The following is a 21,619-nucleotide window of genomic DNA, read 5'->3' on the forward strand; positions in this document are numbered from 1 at the left end:
AAGGTAGGATCTACAGTTACTGTTATAATGAGTAGGTACCCGAAGTGTGGGTGGCGTGAACTATCTGGAGAAACGTTAGTTCCGCTGTCGCAACATCCATCCAGTCTAGTACCGAGTAGTATTGCCTGTTTCAATACAAATGTACGCGTAAATAAGTAAACAAATGGATTTTAAATAATATTATTATGCAAACATGTCTCTGCTAGGTGTGGTCTACAACATTATGGTGGTGTGTTCAACTGTACATTTTATGCACATGATAAAATGGCTATATAATATGTAGATATATATATTTTTTATACAACTTAGAATGGCAATGACATACTGACGGCCCACCTGATAGAAAGTGGTAACCGTCGCCTATAGACATAAGCAGTACCATGGACATAACAGAGTATACTGTTTCGCCCATGATACCCCTCATGCGTTGCCATTCCTGAGGTTTCAGGTGTTATTCCTCTGTACCCTTCAAACCGAAACACAGTCATGCAAACACATAATATAAGATATAATGACTCAGTGGAGTCAATAGTCAATATATCAACATATATGGTAACAAATGTGATATTTCATGACAATCTCATCATCAATTATTAACCTGTATAAATAACACCTTAACTGACCTTATAAATAAGATCAATATATCCACTTTTATTTAGCCCTCAGGAATGGCAACGCATGAGGGGAGGGGGTATCATGGGCGAAACAATATACTCTGTTATATCCATGGTACTGCTCATGTCTATAGGCGACGATTACCACTTTCCATCAGATGGGCCGTCAGCTTGTTTGCCATTCTAAGTTGTATAAAAAAAAATGCTAAAAGACACACAATGTTAAACAAATTTTAAACTCTATACTTATTTATTAATTTACACTTTATTGCATTGAATTAAATTATGTTTTAAACTAATCTCGATACGTATAAGACATTATATGCTGGACTAGAGATGGGCAATCCACCTGGGTGGGTTTAAAGTCTGGTGGGTAAAAACCGGGTGTTTTGGGTTTATTGGGTTTAAACCCCATAAACACCCAAATTTTTGGGTGTTTATGCTTTTGTACTTCATCATCGTCATCTCAGCCGCAAGACGTCCACTATACTGGACATAGACAATATTATTATGCAGCCTACAGAATAAAAAACTTTTAATTTGATTTTGAGTTTATTAAGAAAGAGATGAAAGTAAAATGTAAAACTACAGTCAATCACTGTCAGATTCAGAGTTATTACAAGCGATGAATTGTATATCGATAGGCTCTATTTCGTCTAAACTGTTATGTTCATTTACTTGCTCAATGAAAGCTTCTAAGGTATTTTCTTCATTAAACTGAATGTCCTCGCATTCAGCTTTATGTTTAAGATTCCAGTTATAACAAATGAATGAAATTTTTTCAGTTCTTTCAGTTGTAAGTCGATTTCTTTTGTTATTATGTATGTAGCCTTGGATACTAAAGGAACGCTCAGTGGCTGCCGAAGTACAGGGAGCTGATAGAATACGAATCGCTACTTTGCTTAACTCAGTGGAACCACAAATACCTTTCCACCATATTAGGGGCTCAATGCTATCTAATGAGCTCCATACAAATCCTCTGGCCCAAAAGTTTTCTTTAGCTTTATAACACGCCAAATCTGCCATTACATTTGACAAACTTAAGTGTTGGCTTAAATTGTAGATAAACTCCATACCCTTAAGTTCTTCCTCTTGAGTAAGTTCGAAGAGTCCTGGGGTCTAGAATATATGCTGCAAAATGTATTGGCCTCATTGCCATATTGCATCTTGAAGATACTGATGTTAGAATCTGCTGTTTGCTTTCTTCGCTCAATGTCGAAATCTCATTTAATGCAAAACGTATCTTAGCTTGTACATCTCTAAATGTAATGTATGTGCGATGCAAACGATTCTGGTCGCTCTCTAAGTAAAATATGCTTTCAGTGACTGGTTCCAAAATACTTATACATTCCCCTGTCTTCGTCCAGAAATCATCACTTAGAATTAAATCTTTAATATCTCTTGAAATTACCACATCTTCTCTAACTGTTAATATTTGCAAAGCTATCTTATTTGCTTTCAAACTTTTTAACGAAGTAACATGACTTCCCCATCTTGTAGCACAAGGCAATTTTAGTGTTTGTGTAGAATCTTCACCCTGCCTTGATTTTATCAACAAGGAACTTAATCGTTGACTCCTTTTAACAGTTTTTATTATATTTATGGCTTGCATAATAAACACAGTTACTTCTTGTATCTTTACAATATCTTGGCACAACAAGTTAAGGATATGTGCACAGCAACCGAGAGGAACAACATGTGGATATTTGAGTTTTGTTAATTCGAATGCCTTTTGTATATTTCTAGCGTTATCGCCAATAAGTACAAGAAACTTATTTGCTCCATACACTTTCATTACTTTTTCAACTTCTTGGCTAAGGTATTCACTAGTGTGAGGATTACTTTCTGTATTCAAACTTTTAACGTATGCAGGTTGAGGTTTTGATATAAGAAAGTTTATTATTCCTTCATTTCTTAAATTAGACCAGCCATCGCACTGAAGGTGTAAGTAACTACAAGCATTTAGTTCCTCATTTAACTCAAAACGCATTTCTCTATATATTTTATCTAAGTATTTTGTCGCTAAAGCTTTACGTGAAGGTATTTTAAATTTTGGTTGCAATTTTTCGAAAAATTGTATCCATAAAGGATGTTGCACCATCGATAATGGCGTCCCTGTTACAAATATAGCTCTCGCTAATTCTGTTTTTATATGATCATCGGTGTCTTGAAACTCAGCATTTATTGTAGTGTTAGCAGACGACGAGGGGCTTATAAAAGAATCATTTGTCTCTATCTCTGACAGTCCAGACATTTTGGTTTTGGACGAGCTATCTTTTATAAGTTTCATAGAGTCTTTTAATGTTTCTGGAGATTTTGGACAAGTGATAAGATGTTGAAGCATTTTGGCAGCATTACTGAATTTGTAGACCTTATTACAAAGCTTGCAAGAAACAGACTTGTTTGGTAAAGTACGGTAGTGCTCCCATATGCGTAAATCTTTAGGTCTCCCCATTGAACCTAAAAAAATGAACGATGATTAGTTGGTCTGACGAAAATTCAACAATAGAGTGCCTATTTTTTTACAATGATTATTTCTTGTTATTTACAATAAATTTATTAAAAAAATAATAAAATAAATACAAAAAACCTTTGTAAAATTACATCTCCTCGGAGGATTAAACGCAGACGCTAGTTTATTATCGTATTGTTCTGTATTTTTCTCAGCAACTTCTTTAATTCGATTAGGTACTTACGCATATTATGTTAAAAATAAATATCTAGTACACATCTTAGGCTATCCACCATTATTATCCAATGACGACTCTCAGCTAACTATGCACTATCATCCAAAATAAACGTGTATGGAAAATTTTATCCCAGTCGGTTGAGGATTGAGGATAATTGCATCAACATACGAACATACCTACATACTTTTATTTACATAACGCAAGCTAAATAAAAGCTTGTAATAATACATCTAATTTTAAGTTAAAATTGTTAAGTGATCATGATATAATTGTATCATTCAAAAATCCACTTACCTTTAATTATTTCTTGTTAAGTATAAATATTATTTCAAATCTGCTCCCTTAATATGCACTTTTTTACTGCTTTTCCTACCTAACACGTTACCAGGAAGTCACGTTACCAGAGTCAGAGTAATAGTGAACACGTTTGACAGTGATTGTCGTCGCCTCATATTCAGCGTCGACGAATAGGGGAATCCCCAGTCATAATGTATTGCATGCGTGGCGGTCTTACTTCAAATCCATAAACAAAGAGATAATTACAGAACTCGATACTAGATGGCGCTGTTTTTGTTTGAAGAAAGTTTGCGGGCTAAAATACATAGAATTTCATCAATGACTTCCACAAAGAACAACATTTCTGTTTTTTCTAAGTCCGTATCTCTTCCGTATATTTCATAAGATATAAGCTTGGGCTACATTGTTATGCAACGTGATTTTGTCGCTGTCTTGCTAGCAGGGTTGACAGATATACGATTTAAATCGTACTCATACTATTATTTGTCTATTTTTTAATGTACGATCGTAAAGATTATGATCGTAATTCGCACAAAAACATACGACTTTTTGGTTACCTGGCAACATTTTTATTATGAAACGAACATGCTCACATCATCAGTCACATGCAACAATTTATTGGGGATTTCCCCTTCACATCTGGCAGTCCTGCTTGCTAGAATATAGGTAAGTCAGCCACAGTTACTGACGATCGATATTTAAAGGGTATTGTTTTTGTGCTAAATATTTCATAAAAACGTTATTTAATACTTTGTGGATTATTAATTTAGTTGATAATCACTGGAAGTAAAATGGATGCTAATTTGAGAGATCAAGATCTTCGTATAAAACAGTTAATAAAAGAAAATCTACGTAAGTACTCTTTTTATACCTAGGTAGGTAAGGTATAATAAACACAAAAGGTACTTAGATCGCGTGTGTTCGAAGCATTTATTCTAATAAATTTAATTTAAAATTGTAGAAAGAAAAAAATGTCTGCCAAGCCGTAGCCGAAGCCGATCTCCAAATATATTTGGCGATAGTGAGACCCAGTGTCCAGATGATTTACCCAGCGTCGTCGCAACAAAGAAAAAAACGAGGATAAAGTAAAAGAAAATTTACTGAAAGAAGAAACAAACTGTTCTAAATGCTTAATTTATGGAGAAGAGGATAAAAGAAATGAGTATTTCGGACTGTTAGTGGCTCAAGAATTTAAATATATACGGCCATGTGTGCGAACGAGGTGTTATGAAGAAATTTTAAAGTATCTACGGGAAGCAAAAGGCCAACATGTTGATCAACTGCAACATGAAAACACTGAAAATTAATTACTTTCATTTTATTATATATAGATTTTTAAAATTTCCTGAAATATTATTAGTTAACGTTTTATTTAATATTGTAGAATTGATCAATACAATTTATAAAAATAATTTATTGGTATTACTTACATATTTTCAAAAAAATACGTAAAAACCTATTTTTTTGGGTGATTATGGGAGTTTATGGGTGTTTATTGGGTTTTTACCAAAGCACCGGGTTTAAACCCGGTGCTTTGCCCATCTGTATGCTGGACATATTTAACTGGTTAACAATAATTACGGTACATTTTCTCATTGCATCAAATGATATCATTTTATACACTTATTAATATATAGAAATATATAAGGCAACAATGGTTCTTTTAAAGTCTATTTTCTTTTAAAGTCAATGGAAGAATAAAAAGGTATTGTTTTATCCCGATGTAATGAGATCACACCCGCATAATGCCCGCTTTACGGTAAATAGGTATTTTTCACTCATTGCATGTGGGACAATCTCAACCAACTTCTAAAAAGGAGGAGGTTTTCAATTCGGTTGTATTTTGTTTTGTGTTTGTTACATAATAACTTCATTAATTATAAACGGATTTGAAAAAGTTCTTTTTTTTTTATCTGAAAGGGTATAACTTTCAGATTAGTGACATAGAAATTTTATCAAAATGAGGGAGAATGTGGAGAATCGACTTGATTTTATCTTCACTTATCACTGGCACCCAGTGAGAAATTACCGCTAGCGTGTACCGGTAACGTGGGCGAGGTTATTATTCCGTTTACATTTCATATAAATTTCTTAACAATACCTACCAATAGATCCAGTCAGGCTCACACTCGCGTCACACCCGATCATGGTTAAGGGTCCCGATTTGGTCCCGAAACTAGTCGAACTAAGTAAGTTAAATTGGTAGTTATTACATTAAAATACCAACAGATGCTAAAACAATAAGTTTTTAAAATTTTGACTGTCAACTATCTGTATGTTTGTTCCATTATTTCGCAAAAACTAAACCAAATTGAATGCGGTTTTCTCTAACTTAAAATCTGGTACATATTGCATATTGATACACAATTTAAAATTAGTCTTTTTCGTTGGTGTTCCTATTTCTGAAATCCATGTGCACGAAATAGCGGGCAAAAAGCTAGTGCTTAGTAAAAATATTGTTCATCTATTATTGTTGTGCCAATTCCATTGCTCCCTGAGACAAAGGTCGTTCAACTGATATAAAAATACTAGGAATTGTTGCAGACGACGTACATATACGAATAAGTTGGAAAAATCGATGGACTTCGCTGGCTCCATTCCAAAATGAAGTCTTTATATTTATTTATAATATTATACTTCGCAGCATAAATTACAAGTATATAGTTTTTTTTTACATAATTAATCTAAATAATAAAAAAGTCTATTAGTGTTTTTTTTTTTATTAAAGAAATCACTTTATATGCACCTAAATATAAGCAGCAAGTGACCACTAAATAAAATATTGTTTTACGAGTATATATTAATGTACCACCATTGGATCGAGAGCTTTGGATTTTGAAGTATGATAGCGTTTGGTAACTTTAATACTAACATATATTTTACATAGAATACATATTTTGTTAATAATATAATAAAATTGTAACTGAATAATATGAAGGATAATTAATAAGGTCAATGGAAGCTGAAACAATGTTTTGTTCAATTGTGTCGTTCTGTTTGTTCCAGTATCACGTAATAACTACTGCATCTAATTGGTTAATTTAATGTACTAGTTTTGTGTGATGCTGATTGAGTGCATGTGAATTCCATAGTTGTGTTCCTGAAGATCTTAATGTCTGTGGGTATATATGATTTATCATCTAGAAGTGACTTGTTCTTTAATTTTGATATCGACATGTGCAATTATCATCATCATCATAGGGGGAGCCCTATTGGTGGGTTTCTGGCACTTTTGGCAGGCAGATTGGCAACCGCAGTTAGGCTTTCGTAATATTTAAGGAGGAACATTGCTGCCATGCCATCGACCATTACAATACCTTAGTCACCTCTTACGACACCCACGGGAATGGAAAGGGTGGCCTATTCTATGTTGGGACGACGGCCGACACGTACAATGCAGCGGGTTAAAAACTAATGAGAAACGTAGTTAAACAATGTATAGATAAGAAATACATGAATGACGTAATTATGTGCACCGCATCTATTATTAGCTTTTTGCAGTTCCAGTACCCTCTGTTTGTAGTCTCGCTGGCTCTCATCAACTTACACTCGCGTAATAAGATAGCGTACCGTTGATTGCGAGATCGAATCAACTCACCGAGCGAGTGAGTGTAGTGAGGTGCTGCATTAAATTTTTATGATATTTGAGTATTTTGCTAGTCGTTAAATAAAGAATCGATTTCTTTTTCGAAAAACTAAAGCTTAAGTTTGAAGACTCGAATCGGTACTCGAATATTTGTATGAATATTCGTAATCTTATCCAACACTAATTACTTAACCTATCTTTTTTATTGATTTCAGAAATTTAGTTTAAATAAAGATTAAAAAAAAAAACAGTTATTTAATAAAAAAAAAAACGAAATTTAAAAACTCACGGTAAATACGCATCACGAATATTGGAGTACCGTAAGTACTCAAAACCTGATTACACAAAATAAGTACTTAAGTACCTATTAGGTATTCGAGTCATTGCTCGAGTCAGCCTGACTCGGCACATCACTAGGTCGGAGTGAAATAACGCGCCCTTTGTAATATACAATTTTTAAAAGGCAAAGCTTGCGCAAGCGGTGTTAATTTTAGTGAGATGTTTTATGCATATTGCCGTTAAATATGTTAAAAGGTAAGTGGAGCGGCTGCACTTTAATTATCTTGATTGATTTTCACTTCGAACTTACCCTTTAGTATTTATACAATTTAGGTATTTAATCGATGTAATCTTATCTATAGCAATTAGTGCTGTCTTTAATTTGGAAATCGAAATTTTATTTATGGTCATGGGTGTGAACTTTTTGGTTGGCAAAAAATTAATAATATTCGTGCATATAGTATTATATATTATATATATTTACTTATTTGTCATACCTATGTAAATTATCAAGTATTTTGTACAGGCAGCAAGATATCCATCTTAATTTTAACTTATGCATGATTTTAATTTTCAGAATAATATTAATTTAGCGTGTAGATACAAAATGTAGATGTAATAGAAAATAGTGAATTACACTAATCTACCAAAATCCTAATTATGATACATTGTATGTAACAAATACTTGAGAATATTACCACAAGATCCCAGAACACTAAAAAAAGTTCTAATTTGGCCCCACCAAGACTTAAACCCGGGACTTTGAGACGTCATTTTTGTACGTCAATATGTCATTACAAAGCTTGTGAAATTGCCCTTTTACTTTAGCATAAAATACGTTTCAATTAGTTGCACCAAGTTTCAGATTGCAAATTTCAATATTACAAGTCACGGCCAGACTGTTCGGTTGAATAATGTTTGTTTTTGTTCGATTAATTTATTGGACTTTAAAAACCTGGCGTGTTAATCGATTACAGATAGTAATTTTCTGTGTTACTAGAGCATGGTATTAAACTTGAAACCTATTTTGCCATGAACAAGGTGAATATGATTAGTTAAATAGTAAAATTATCAATAATAAGTGTCACTATTAGATTGTTATTATATGAATCTATTTGCATTTGTTTCTATTAAAAAGATAAGAGGACAATGTTTTCCAGAAAATTTTCTTTTTTAAAACTCGTCTAAATCAATTGATATTTTAACATTTCTTAGCACTTGGGTGCTCTAAATATAATATCTATCTAAATTCTATATAAAAGGATTTAAATCTAGGATCCAAATTCTAGATTTCACCTCAGAGTTAGCTTTCTTATCATAGATGGGTATCTACATCTACCCATCATACTTGAGGTCATATCTGGTATGATACTAAACAAAATTTCGAACATGAACAACATAAATAAAAATATAAATCATCAGCATATCAGCTGTTAAATATCCACTGCTGAACATAGGCCTATAGACTACCATAAGGAACGGCCCCGAGACAAAGGACTGGGGTCCATGTCCTCCTGGTATTTGCCATTGGGTGATTTTGCCATTAGGTTTAGCAGGCGGATTGGCACCCTCAGTTAGACTTTGGTGATGTTTTAAGAGGGATGTTGCCGCTCATGCTTCGACCATTAAGTTTCCTTAGTCGCCTCTTACGATACTCATGGAGAACAAAGAAAGAAAGAAGAGAAAAGAAAGAAGAAAAAATGGAAAAAAATACTCGTATGTAACAATTTTGTGACATGGGTCGGTTAGGAATTGTATTTTTTTTTTGATGAGTGAAAATGGAATGGTGACTCCGCCTGCGTTAACGGGATTCGCTAGCGGAGCACCAGTGAAGAGTGATTGATGAGAATGAAAACAGGCCAGTTGGCCCATCATGATGTATTCAACAGGAATTAACCATGATAGTTTCCGGGGGAACCGCGAGGAGGTCGACCTAGTTGGGTATATTGCTAGCAATGGGATTCTCAGTCTCCATTACTAACAATCCCTTTTCTCCCTAGGAATTGTATTTCGTATAAGGTTAAGAGGTTATAATTTCCGTTATCTAAAATACTTATGTTATAAACTCTAAAAATAAAACAAGTACTTATGTTTTTTCAATCCCGGTATTGTCTATCAAAATAATTACATTATCTGAAGTAATTTTGAATGTGGTGTGCCTTGTATGGGTGACCATATTATTAATGACCATACTATAAGCATCTTGAAAAGTCAATCAAACCGTCAATCAATCCGATACATGCTTGTTGTTAATAGCTCCTGACCTTCTTTATAGTGCAAATGGCTATAGTGGAACTAAGAATTATTTGTTTATTTATTCATTTAATGCGTTCATGTACATAATAGTTGAGTTGTTACAAGTCTGATGTAGACGTATGCAAACAAACTTTGTTTGAGTTTAACAAAATTTATTAGATAGGTAGCCATTTGTACATGCACCAATGTCAGTTTAGATGTTAGATTTAATTTTACATATAATTATTCGTTTCTATACAGACTTGTCATGCAATACATTCGATTTACATTGAAAATTCAAATATTGATAATGTCATATTAATCATGTAGATTATTATTATATTATTGTATTAATTATATGTTATAATTATTATTATTTATAATCGCATTATATTTTCGTCAAAGAATTGTAATACTGAAGCCAATTAGACGCACTTTAATCATAGTTTTATATTACAAAATAAATACGTAGAAGCTAATACTTTGTTGGCTTCCAGAAATCGTATTGTTTTAGTTAGGGATTTGAAATAGAGAACCACGTTGTGTTGATAAAGCTGTCTATACACAAGAATGGCCCTTGTATTTATTAATTTAAAGTAGGTAATTTTTTTTCATCGCATTATGTCTCGATTGTGTTTTTAAAATAATTTAGAGCAGTCTTATAACATAAATTAAATAATTGGTCAGTTGATTAGAACTATTTTCTTAAGTCCGCTATCATGAGTATGAGTGAGACTGCCAAAAATTGAAGATTGACTACTATTATTATTATTATTACCAGATTAGCCATCAATCGCCGACTGCCATTCCAACCACGCACGTTTTGTGACACGTGCTTTACTTTTAAACGTTTTAAGTTCTAATTTTTAGACAAATTAATAAATTTTTGTTCTCAAAATCTCTCTTGAAAGGCTCTTGAAATAAGCTCATGAGTGTCCATGGTATTTTTAATAGATAAAGATAGAATGGTACACTCGCCTATTATGGAAAGATTATTGTATAATAATAATTATAATATATAATATTATTGCAATTCATTAGATATTCTTTGCGTGCCATACTTTATAAGGTATTAATTAATTCTTCTGTATAAAGACGATTGCTTGTTGTCAATTCTAAAGGCATTAATGTTGGCATATCAATATTGCAATAACCGACAGCACTTCAAAATACCACAAGTTACAACATTCCGACCTTTCCGCATTGTGGCTGGAGGGCGAAAACCAAGTGTAAGAATTAAGGATTTCAGACCTATATGAATCACGGGTAGCGAATATCGTATTATGCATAAAAATATCAGTTAAAATCTGGAGGTGGGTCGCGCCAAATGTCAACTGTCAAAGAAAATTGGCGCCAATAATATCTCCCAGGTGAAGCAATCCATTAAAAAACCAAGTGGTTTATCATTACTAGCAGTATAATTTAGATAAAAAAAAAAGAAAAGAAAGATGTCGAAACGGTGTTAAGTATACAAATAAATGAAAAACATTAATTTAAAAATTTCTCAGCAAAAAGATAATTGGGTGATATTGCGTGTATGATTATAATGAACTTTAACAATGATTGATTACGATAGTATATAAGTTTTATAGGGTTTTTAATTTTTTTATACTTTTTAATGATAGTCCCGCTTTACACTGGCGAGCTTAAAATTGTGTAACATTTTTATGTATAAAACACGGTAATATAGGTCAACGGGTTGTGTTTATAATTTCTCGGAATGGTATGATTGCGCGGAAGTTTGTTGGTTTTGTACACTTCGGTGCACATGTTATGGCACATATTTAAAGCGTTTGGTGGAAGTTTATACAGGATGGATTACATTGTAAATGATCCGTTAATGGTTTCAGGGTTATTGTTTATGAACTAATAATGACGAATCTTAGCAAACGTTGATTAACTAGGGAGAACTCTTTGGAAATATTAGGGAGAACTTTTTCCCCCATTTCTACAAAATACATTGCTTTTCATAACAAACGAGTATTTCTTATTTTATTTATCGTATTCAGTATTTATAATTGTATAAAGAAAGGTATTAAAAAAGGCCTTTTGGTATTAAAACAGATTTCGTAAGGAAAATAAATAGGCTATAATAGATCTTATCAAATGTACTCAGAATTGAAAAATATTAGCGAATATACGCGGTTATTTATTTATTAAATTTTCTCAAATAAGGTATGGATACGAGTAACAATGTATTATTATACAAATGTATAAAATAATATAATACTCGTATATATTCTTTTGATTTATAAATTTACATGAGAATACCCATGTTTTTCTATCCTTTAAATCTATCAAGATACGAATGGTAACATAATAGAAGAAACAATGAAAAATACCTAACGTGATTGATCAGAAATGGCTAATGGCCAACATATCCTTTATGAGTATCTACATTAAAAATAACAATGACCAATAAATAATTCGTATGTGATTCACTGAATCGGGAATTAAATTTACATATAATATCTTGTATGTAATAAAACAGAATATGTATATATTAATACAGTAAAGTCCTTATCATAATTTGACTAACTATCAGTAGGTAGTCACGTTGTTTGTCTAGGAGCGGATATTGGAAAATGGGGTTGTGCAGGAAATTTGTCGATCGATCGTTCAGAACACTTCACTTGATTGTGTACAGTCATCAGCATAAAATTATACTCAAGCACGCATCTACTTACTGTTTTTTTTTATTAATTTATACTTTTTACATGACAGTGGTAATAAACAAATATACTGCTAAACATTAATTCGTAATGGTAAACGGTTACGGAGTATGGGGACGGGTGAGTTCGTGACCACTCTATAATTGTCTGGTGCCAACCTTTCCAAGCTCGTCCACAATATCGTGAGTAGCCATGATTTCTTTTTGGAAAATTAAACTGTACATCTATTTGCTATTTGTAATATATAATATTAATCTGTAGTCGTACTATCCTTAATCTATGTCTCTAGTATCTAGTAGTAGTATAAACCGTACGATACCTTCTCATGCAACAATAAATTACAAAAAAGCCCCTTTCTTGCCCAACAAGAGTCTTAGCAATGAGAATGCTATTAAGAAAAAGAAGTAAAACTACAAGTAAGTTTTTGTATCTCTTGTTGGAGATTATATACAAAAACTTATTTATTGGGAAGGGATTGTTGTTACCTATCGTGTAAATTTTGTATTCGTCACGACGGGTCAGCTGACCTGCTTTATCCATAACTATCATCTCTCACTGGTGCCCCGCCTGTGTAAACTGATGGATCAGAACAGAACATTTTCACTCAAAAAAATACCTATTTATATTTGATTTATTTTTATATTTAGAATGAGTCTATATGGTTAACTATTAGGTATTTAGTTGGCCGGAAATTCCCCAGGGGTTCTGGCCCACACACTGAGTACAGTAATGCAGTGTGTCATTGACTTTTCAACAACTTGTAACCTATATTCGATAATGTAGACAACTAATGGCGTCCGTCCCAATGGTCTTTGATTTGTTGAACATATTCTTGCAATTGCGTAAAATGATATCTAGTAAAAAGTCATATTTAATAGATGAAAAAACAATGTAATACTGATGTTATAGACTCGACGATATTTATGTGAATTGATAACGTTATGTCGTGTTATATTTTGTTTTTATGTATTCGTATTATTGTACAAAGTAAGTAACAATCAAGTAAATACGTAATTTAAGTATTAAATTTATTAAAATTTATTTACTAATTATTTTAAAACTTAAAACAGATGTGATTCAAGGTAAAAGATTTAGTTTGAATGAATAAGCTTATTTTAATTCTGAAGTGAAGCCATATTATTATTATCAATGTTGTTATAACAGAGATACTTTGAATTTAGATGAAATCTGTTAAATTTTCGATAACAAGCGAAGATTAACTTACTAGTCTAGACTTCTCGGGTACAAATATGTATACGTATGGTAAGGCGAATGCACTCGCTGATTGCCTTGACTTCATCCTCCGTATAAATCACAGATATACATGTACATAGATACGACTAGGTACATCGATGTGCGATCTTTACGAAAACTAAGCGCGTACTACTACTAAACTAGATATTTATAAATTCTATCCAAAATAACGTACTGCAATACCGTTTGTCTAAAACATGACAATATCCCTAAACTTTTTTGATACACGAGTAAATTTAACTTTAAGCACTTTAAAACAAAATTTAGTCAGTGCTCAAGTAACATTTTTAAATTTGTTAAGGTAAAAAACGAAAAGTACATGCAATCTATTTTAAATTCATATCTGTAGCGTAAACACAACTCTATTTACGACAATCATAACTTGCTTCACAAACACAATCGGTGTGTTTTCCAATTAATAAAATTACACTTAAGTATAGACTAACGCCACTGGCCGATAATTGTCCAGTGGTGACTACAAACTTGTTATATTAGGTTATGATTGTATTAAACTCGTTCCATTATAGGTATCTACTTATATAATTTGTAACCTTCCTTCTTCATTCTCTAACATTGTATATATATAATATATTAGTAACTATAATAGTATGGCACCTACCCTTTGTCTTTTTCCTCAATGTTCCTAAAAGTTGTCTGGAAAAGAATGCTAACGAATAAGGCCGCTTTATATCACGTCACATTACAATTTACTGTATATATTATTTTTATAAATGGTGCAATAAAGTGTAAATAAATAAATAATTTGCAATATAATTGGATAGACCTGGAAGAAACTACATTTTGCAGGTAATTAAACAAAAATATTCTATTAGCCATCATTTTAATTTCCGGCAAAACATTGTCCACAGTAGAATGTTTTTTTTTGTTGGAGGAAAATGGTATGGTAACCCCGCCAGTGAAGGGTGATAGATGAGAATGAAAACTGGCCAGTTAGCCTATCGTGATGAATTCATCAGGAATTAACCATGCTAGTTTCCAGGGGGAACCGCGAGGAGGTCGACCTGGTTGGTATATTGCAAGCAATGGGATTCTATTTCCATCACTAACAATCCCTTTTCCCCCACAGTAGAATGTTAAACCACTGTATAAATTCAAACAGTTGGAAATAAAATATCACCATCGTATCGGCCATTTACTATAGACTGCTGAACAGAGGTCTCCCCCAAAAGACCAAAAAGACGGTTTTCCAGTAGTTGCCAAGCTTGGCAGGCGTATTGGCAGCCATAGTTAGACTTTGCTAATGTTCTGAGAAGGACGCTGCTATCCATGCCTCAGCCATTAAGTTTCCTTAATCCTCTCTTACGATACTCACAGGAAAGAAAGGGGTGGTCTATTCTATGCCAGGACCACGGGTGAAGTTGGAAATAAATAAATAATATTGAAGTAATGGACATATCATTTTAGATATATATTGATCTCATTTTAACACTGAAATATAGATCAGACCGATACAAACATAATATGAAGGGGGGAAGAGATTGTTAGTAATGCGGATTATCTGTGCCATTGCTAACAATATACCATAACAGGTCGAACTCCCCGTGGTCCCCCCTGGAAACCATCGTGCTGAATTCCAAGTGTACTAATCACGATGGGCTAACTGACCTGCCTTTTCTCACGTATCATTCCTCACTAGTGCGACGCCAGCGAATACCGTAAGCCCAGGCGGGGTTACCATTCCATTATCATGCATTAAAAAAAAAACATAATATGAATGAATTATGTTCGGATTGAACCCGCAATCATCGGATGGGCGGGTAATGTTGTAATTGGTTTACGTTGTATCAAGTGATGTATAAGTAAGTAACATCAAAAGTGCTTAATAAAGTTTTTTGCAATTGTAACGTTTGTTGCGAAATTTTGTTTTAATATCAATTTTGCAACTTATGATTCCATTGCTTTTATTTAACATGTACGCACGTTTATAAATAACACTATTAGAAAAATAGAGTAATTCGATTTTGCAATTTTTCATACACTACGACGCACCTTTGTCGTTGACTTTTTCTGTAATATATTTTTTAATCTTTTTCTGCTGTCTATGGGTAATTCATAACAATTTGTCTATGTCCAGTTTCGTAATTTGTCTATGACTTCCGACAACACTATAACAGTAACATCCCAATTTTACGCTTTCCTTGCATAGTAATTAGAGTAATTAGCAAAGGGACAATGAGCTCGGTCACGTATGTACTTGTTCTCTTTAATAGATATAACATGTGTTATTGTTCTGTTACGTATCATTATAATATGAAATACGTTTGGTAATTACAAAATATGATATTGTGATTCACATTAGTTATAATTTTTAAATTAAACTTAATTATAATTATAGTCACAATACCCAAGTGAATATAAAATTATCTTGTACATAATAATTTCAAAAGAGTAACTATTCTTCTCAGCAGATAATAACACGTCGAATCCAGCAGTATAATCATTAAAAAAAAAAAATTAAGAGCTTGTAAACAAATCTACCTATTTGATTGATTATTTCTATTCTATTTTACTAATGTGTTCCTCAAAAAAAAAATCTACTTCAATTGTAGCGAAATCAGTAAAATTTTTGTCTGTCTGTCTGTATGTTCGTTAGAGAAACAAAAACTATCTCACGGATTTTAACGAAACTTGGTACGATTATTCTTCATACTCCTGAGCAGGTTATAGCATACATTTCATCATTCTACGATCAATATGAGCAGAGCAGTGAAGGGAAATGTTGGGAAAACGGGAGAAGTTACTCCATTTTTAAGCTTCCGTCGCGTGTGCAGCCTTAATGGCCACTTTATAAAATGTAAAAATGTCCACCCGTGCGACGCCGGGATGGGCCGCTAGTAATAAATAATTTAATAAGCATATAATTTTTACTTAAATATCTTCCATATGGAGATATAGTCTATTTACAAAAAGTAACATAGGTAATAAAGTTAGTTTTATTGTACCACAATCGACAATACGTATGTACATTATTAGTTAAAAAATTAGGCAACTAGGCAATAAAATATAATAACTTAACAACAATTTATTATATATTTACTGTTGCTGAAGCATATATGTTATATGTTCATTTTTATGCCCATACCTTTCATTAAGTACTCATAATTAATATCAAATAAAACTAGTCTAAACTAAGCTATTAATATAAAACACAGTTACCTAAGTAAATACTGCTGCTGGGTGGTAGAAATATGAACGAGTATCCAGCAGAGGACTTATGTTCGAAGTTTTTCATTTGTCTTACACATAAAGTACCTATTATGAATGAATAATTCCATTAAAAGGTATATGTATTCCAATACGTACGTTGAAAATAATAGTATGTGTGTTCTCTGTGATCACTATTATGATGATGTCATTGCGAAATTGAGGATATAACAAGCGCAGATTCAATTTGACATTATTAGGTAGGGTAGGGCGGGGCTAGAAGTCCCAATTTTCACTACTAGATACATAGATTGTAAAATAGAGTACTTACAGTCAACAAAAGCAGTTGCAAAAACCTTATACAAATTAGCTTTACACTTAAATAATAAAAAGCATGACTATTTATTAGATTTATTAAAAATTTTGAGTTAAAGGCAAGATGGAATTTTGTACTTTTTGCCCCCCTCGCGGGGTAAAAAGTCCCACGCTGGGGGTAAAAAGTCCATTCGTCTTAATGGCTAAGTAGATTGATCAATTAGGGTAAATGAAATAAGATTATTTGAAAATCAATATCTTTTATTTGAAATTAAATATTTTAATAGTTATAATCAAGATAATCTCAAGAATGTTATCAAATAACATAAACTTAGAAAAACAATCAATTAAAGGATCCATCACGAACGAAGTGATCGTGATAATTTTTCCTCGGAAAAATAAACATAGGGATATGAGAACCTGTAGCCGAGATTGCTACTATAACGGTGACATTAGTGCCCCTTTCTCCAGATGTAACAGAGCCAACGTTGCGTTTTCCTTTCGCAGCAACAATTTTTGAAGGCTTTAACACAGTCGAAACTCCAGTTTCATCTATATTCCAAACAGAAGAAGCTGTAAATGTATACTTATCCATTACTTGAGCCAGCTTATTAAAAAAATCATGAACATTTGAACGATTGAAGGAAGTCGCTCTACTGAGACTTGTAGCCTCGGGTTTTCGAATAGATAAAGATCGGTTCCTTTTTAAAAAAGCTGTCATCCAGTCTTTTCCTGCCATTTTATTTTTCTGCCAAGAATCAGGTACAGTAATTGCAAATTTAATAGCACAATCATATGCTAAGCGACGTACATCTTTAGGACCCAGGCCATAAAACATTTGAGCAACCATAAGCAGATAATCGCTTAAACTCTTCTCTTGATCTGCAGTAAAAATTTTACGTGTAAGAAGGTATCCAAAAGTTACATTATTTGGTTCTTTCTTGTATCGCGCAATAAACCTTTTAAGGGAATTCCTACAGATATTGTGTGTGACACAGTTTTTTCTCACCATTAATTACCTCATTTGCAGCCCTCTTAATTATATCTACGGACATAGTAACTCTATCTGTCTTTTTCTTGTAATGCATTCTAAAACAACAAAAAAGCAATATTATTAAGTATGTTTATTGAAATAAAACATGGGGTAAAAATCGCGAGGCAAGAAGTATCTTGCCCCGTACTACCTTCAGTGATTTACGCGGTTATAAAACAAAGACGGTTAATATCTAGAAAATATTGTTGCATTATTTATATATAGAATAACAGTGTAATACGAGCTTACCTTAATAATTTATTAAATTTCAATGCCGATGTAGGAAAAAAAACAAAAACAAAATTTTTTTTCACTTTTGAGTGCCAAAAAATTTCGTTAATCGTGTTACTCGCATGTGCGTTTCGTTACGACTGGCGACTCTCGGCTTTGTACTCGCCCCTCACCCCGCTCCAAATCACGTAGATCTTTTGTTTCTAGTGTGCTTCATGTTTTACCCGCCGGACTTTTAGCCCCGCCCTACCCTACTTACTAGATGTAACCTGCGGCTACTACATTTTTTTATGCAGCCTAGAATGGCTGAATAAAAAAATGTATTGCTGGAAACCGTTGGAATGCATAATTTTTTTTATACAACTTAGAATGTCAAACAAGCTGACGGTCCACCTGATGGAAAGTGGTAACCGTCGCCAATAGACATGAGCAGTATCATATGACATAACAGAGTATACTGTTTCGCCCATAATACCGCCCATGCGTTGCCATTCCTGAGGACTCAGGTGTTATTCCTCTGTACCCAGTAAATTCACGCCATATGGGACAGAGGTACCCAAGCAAGCGACTTTTGTGCTGACGGCACGCCTTATAGAAAGTGGTAATCGTCGCCTACAGACAAGACCAGTACTATAGACATAACAGAGTATATTGTTACCACTCATGCGTTGCGTTCTTATCGATGCTGCCGTTTATATGTTGCCGTATAATGTTACTGTCATATCCCACCTTTCAAAACAAAACATAGCAATGCAAACACAACTGCTTCATGACAGAATCATGGATTGAACAGAAGTATCCAAGCAGACGACTATTGTACAGTCTCCCACTGGGAAATAAGAATAGGCTTTAATAGAATCATTTTTGTAAATATGTTATTGCTAAGTATTTAGGGGAGGATAGATTTTTAGGCCGTCTTTTAAGCGGTTTTCCCAGAAATCATGGTGGTTAATTCTTATAGAATTAGTCACGATGGGCCAACTGGTCTGATTTCATCTTTACCTATCGTCCCTCACTGATGCTCCGCCAGCATATACAAGCACAGGCGGGCTATTTAGCTTTTTTTTTCTATGAATAAAGTTATGCTCGCGTTCACGTCATTTCGAACAATAAAGTGTTCGTATGAAATTTATGTAACCAATTCATTAAATTTGAAAAATTACACAATCAAACAGCTAGATTTTTTATGATAATTATCAATATTAATAATTCGATAATTCGGACCCAAGTATATCAGAAATAAAACTGTATTTAACATTCATTTATTTTTATTGAAATTTTTAGGTGATCGAATAAATATGTATTCCAATTCCATGAATATGAGGGCAATGTTTTAACAGTGCCCTCATAATCATAAAATCTAATCATTACTTACTCTATGGTTTTGCTAGAGATAATTTTTTTTTATTTGGATACAGGTCTTTCTAGCTATCCTTTGTTGCCTATGCTTATTTTGATTTTTCTTCATTTATAACATTACAAATTCGATTTTTTTTTTATTAATGTAGGAATACCTACTATTACTAATGTTCCAGATACTATATATGTATCAGACTATATACCACATATAACATTACTAATATTCCAGAGTTGACGAACATGTTTGTCCTTATTACACATGGACAAACATTATTTTGATAGTAGGACATAAACAAAGAACATGATAAGCAAAAGCTGATTGTGAATGTAATTATTTAGTCAGAGGATCCAGTTATTTTATAATCACAATCAAAATACTTAACATTTGACCATAGCCAGCTATTAACATATACAGTATATTTGTTCAACAAGAACAATAAATTATTTAATGTGATCCAATTATTTTCAATCCAATATAGTCAGCTTTAGTTTAGGTAAAATATGATAGGTTCAAAAATAGATTTGTCTGCATGCTTGAGCAGTGACCGCCGGTCTTATTGATTCAATTGTTTCCTTCCGTTGGTACGTACATCTACGGTTTTCCTTTTATTAATACGATTGGATTGGCCTTGAAGGAAAGTATTGAATGGGGATGCATAGTTTTGCATCTTTACTAATCCAAGTATAGGTTATGTAATAATGTACAGTCAGTAACCAAAATTAATAAACACATATTAAACTCCAGAAGAATGGAACACTTAATTGACTAAAAATTAGTTGAAGTATAAAATAAAGATTCAATATTGAACACAAAACTCTATTTTGGATATCTTCTAGAGATTTTTTTTATGCATTTGAGATTATAGAGTTGATAATAATTTTTAAAAATAGTAAGAGAAGAATTATTATGTATTGTATTTTAATAGGTATATTAAACTAAGTAAAACTAATAAAACAAAAATTATATTATTTTATTTTAATGATTGATATAAAATAAAAATTAAACTAAAGTAGGTCCTTCATTCTAATTTAGACACCTATATGTTAGGTATGATAAATAAACGAAACGTATATGTTATGATATGAGCTTTATATTTGATTTTGTTATATTTGATTTTGTTTTATAATTTATCTGAGTACCCTCATGCCTAATATTCTTATAATTTTCAGTATGTTTTGTATTTCGGAGAAAACATTAAAGTCTGTAATTTTCAATAGGAATTATAATATTTTGTATAATAAACTCTAAGAATAAACAAATCACTTACCCCTTTTACTCTTGGTTTATTACACCATACACCGCCGCATCTGACGCACTCATTGCAATTTTTAATATCTTCTATACTTTTTGTGCAATCAATTGCAAAAACTTCTTGCATACAAAATAACACGAGCACAAACCACACACTAACCGGCATTTTTTTAGTTTTTATAAACATTATAATTTATTAAAAAAAGAGATAATTTAGCGTAATTGTAATGTTCTTTTTTTAATTCGAATTTAAATTTTTCGAACGATACATCGAGGAGTATTCGATTTACAAAATGCGCGCGTTCACACCCGCGTTCGGTCACAGACTGTAAACGACCCACGTCACTTGATCAAAAGACACTTTGAGCAAAGATGAATCATGCATCGGGCATCGCTATGAAAATTCGCGGAAATTACGTTAAGATGAATATTATCATCATTGTATTATCCTGCGTGTATTACACACTAATTAAATAATACCTTAACAATTTTATACTCAAATAGTTTGAAACAATGTCGTTGTTCGCGTTTGTCTGTTTTGTAACCGACTTCAAACATTGGAGAGGAAGTTTTCAATTCGGTTGTATTTTTTATGTTTGTTATCTCAGAAGTCCGTCATTTATAAATCGAATTGGAT

General features: G+C 32.6%; 2 protein-coding genes across 2 annotated transcripts in view; both read right to left on the bottom strand.

Annotated features, from left to right (window-relative positions):
* LOC113517068 (integrin beta-6-like) overlaps positions 1–21,324 on the bottom strand; it is a 58,613-nt gene extending 37,289 nt beyond the window's left edge. Inside the window, exon 1 of the mRNA XM_026901609.3 lies at positions 20,999–21,324. Within this exon, the coding sequence (XP_026757410.2) occupies positions 20,999–21,169 (171 nt within the window). The 5' untranslated portion in view covers positions 21,170–21,324. The remainder of the gene's footprint in view (positions 1–20,998) is intronic.
* LOC128202260 (uncharacterized) lies at positions 960–5,097 on the bottom strand. The gene is made up of 2 exons (XM_052901894.1): positions 3,599–5,097; positions 960–3,074 (listed from the first exon to the last, which is right to left on the bottom strand). The coding sequence occupies exon 2, from the start codon at positions 3,067–3,069 to the stop codon at positions 1,693–1,695; it is 1,377 nt and encodes a 458-aa protein (XP_052757854.1). The 5' UTR covers positions 3,070–3,074; positions 3,599–5,097; the 3' UTR covers positions 960–1,692.
* Positions 21,325–21,619: the final 295 nt, after the last annotated feature.

The sequence above is a fragment of the Galleria mellonella genome, unplaced genomic scaffold (assembly GCF_026898425.1).
Source record: "Galleria mellonella isolate WM207_F2 unplaced genomic scaffold, CSIRO_AGI_GalMel_v1 utg83, whole genome shotgun sequence".
NCBI lineage: Eukaryota > Metazoa > Arthropoda > Insecta > Lepidoptera > Pyralidae > Galleria > Galleria mellonella.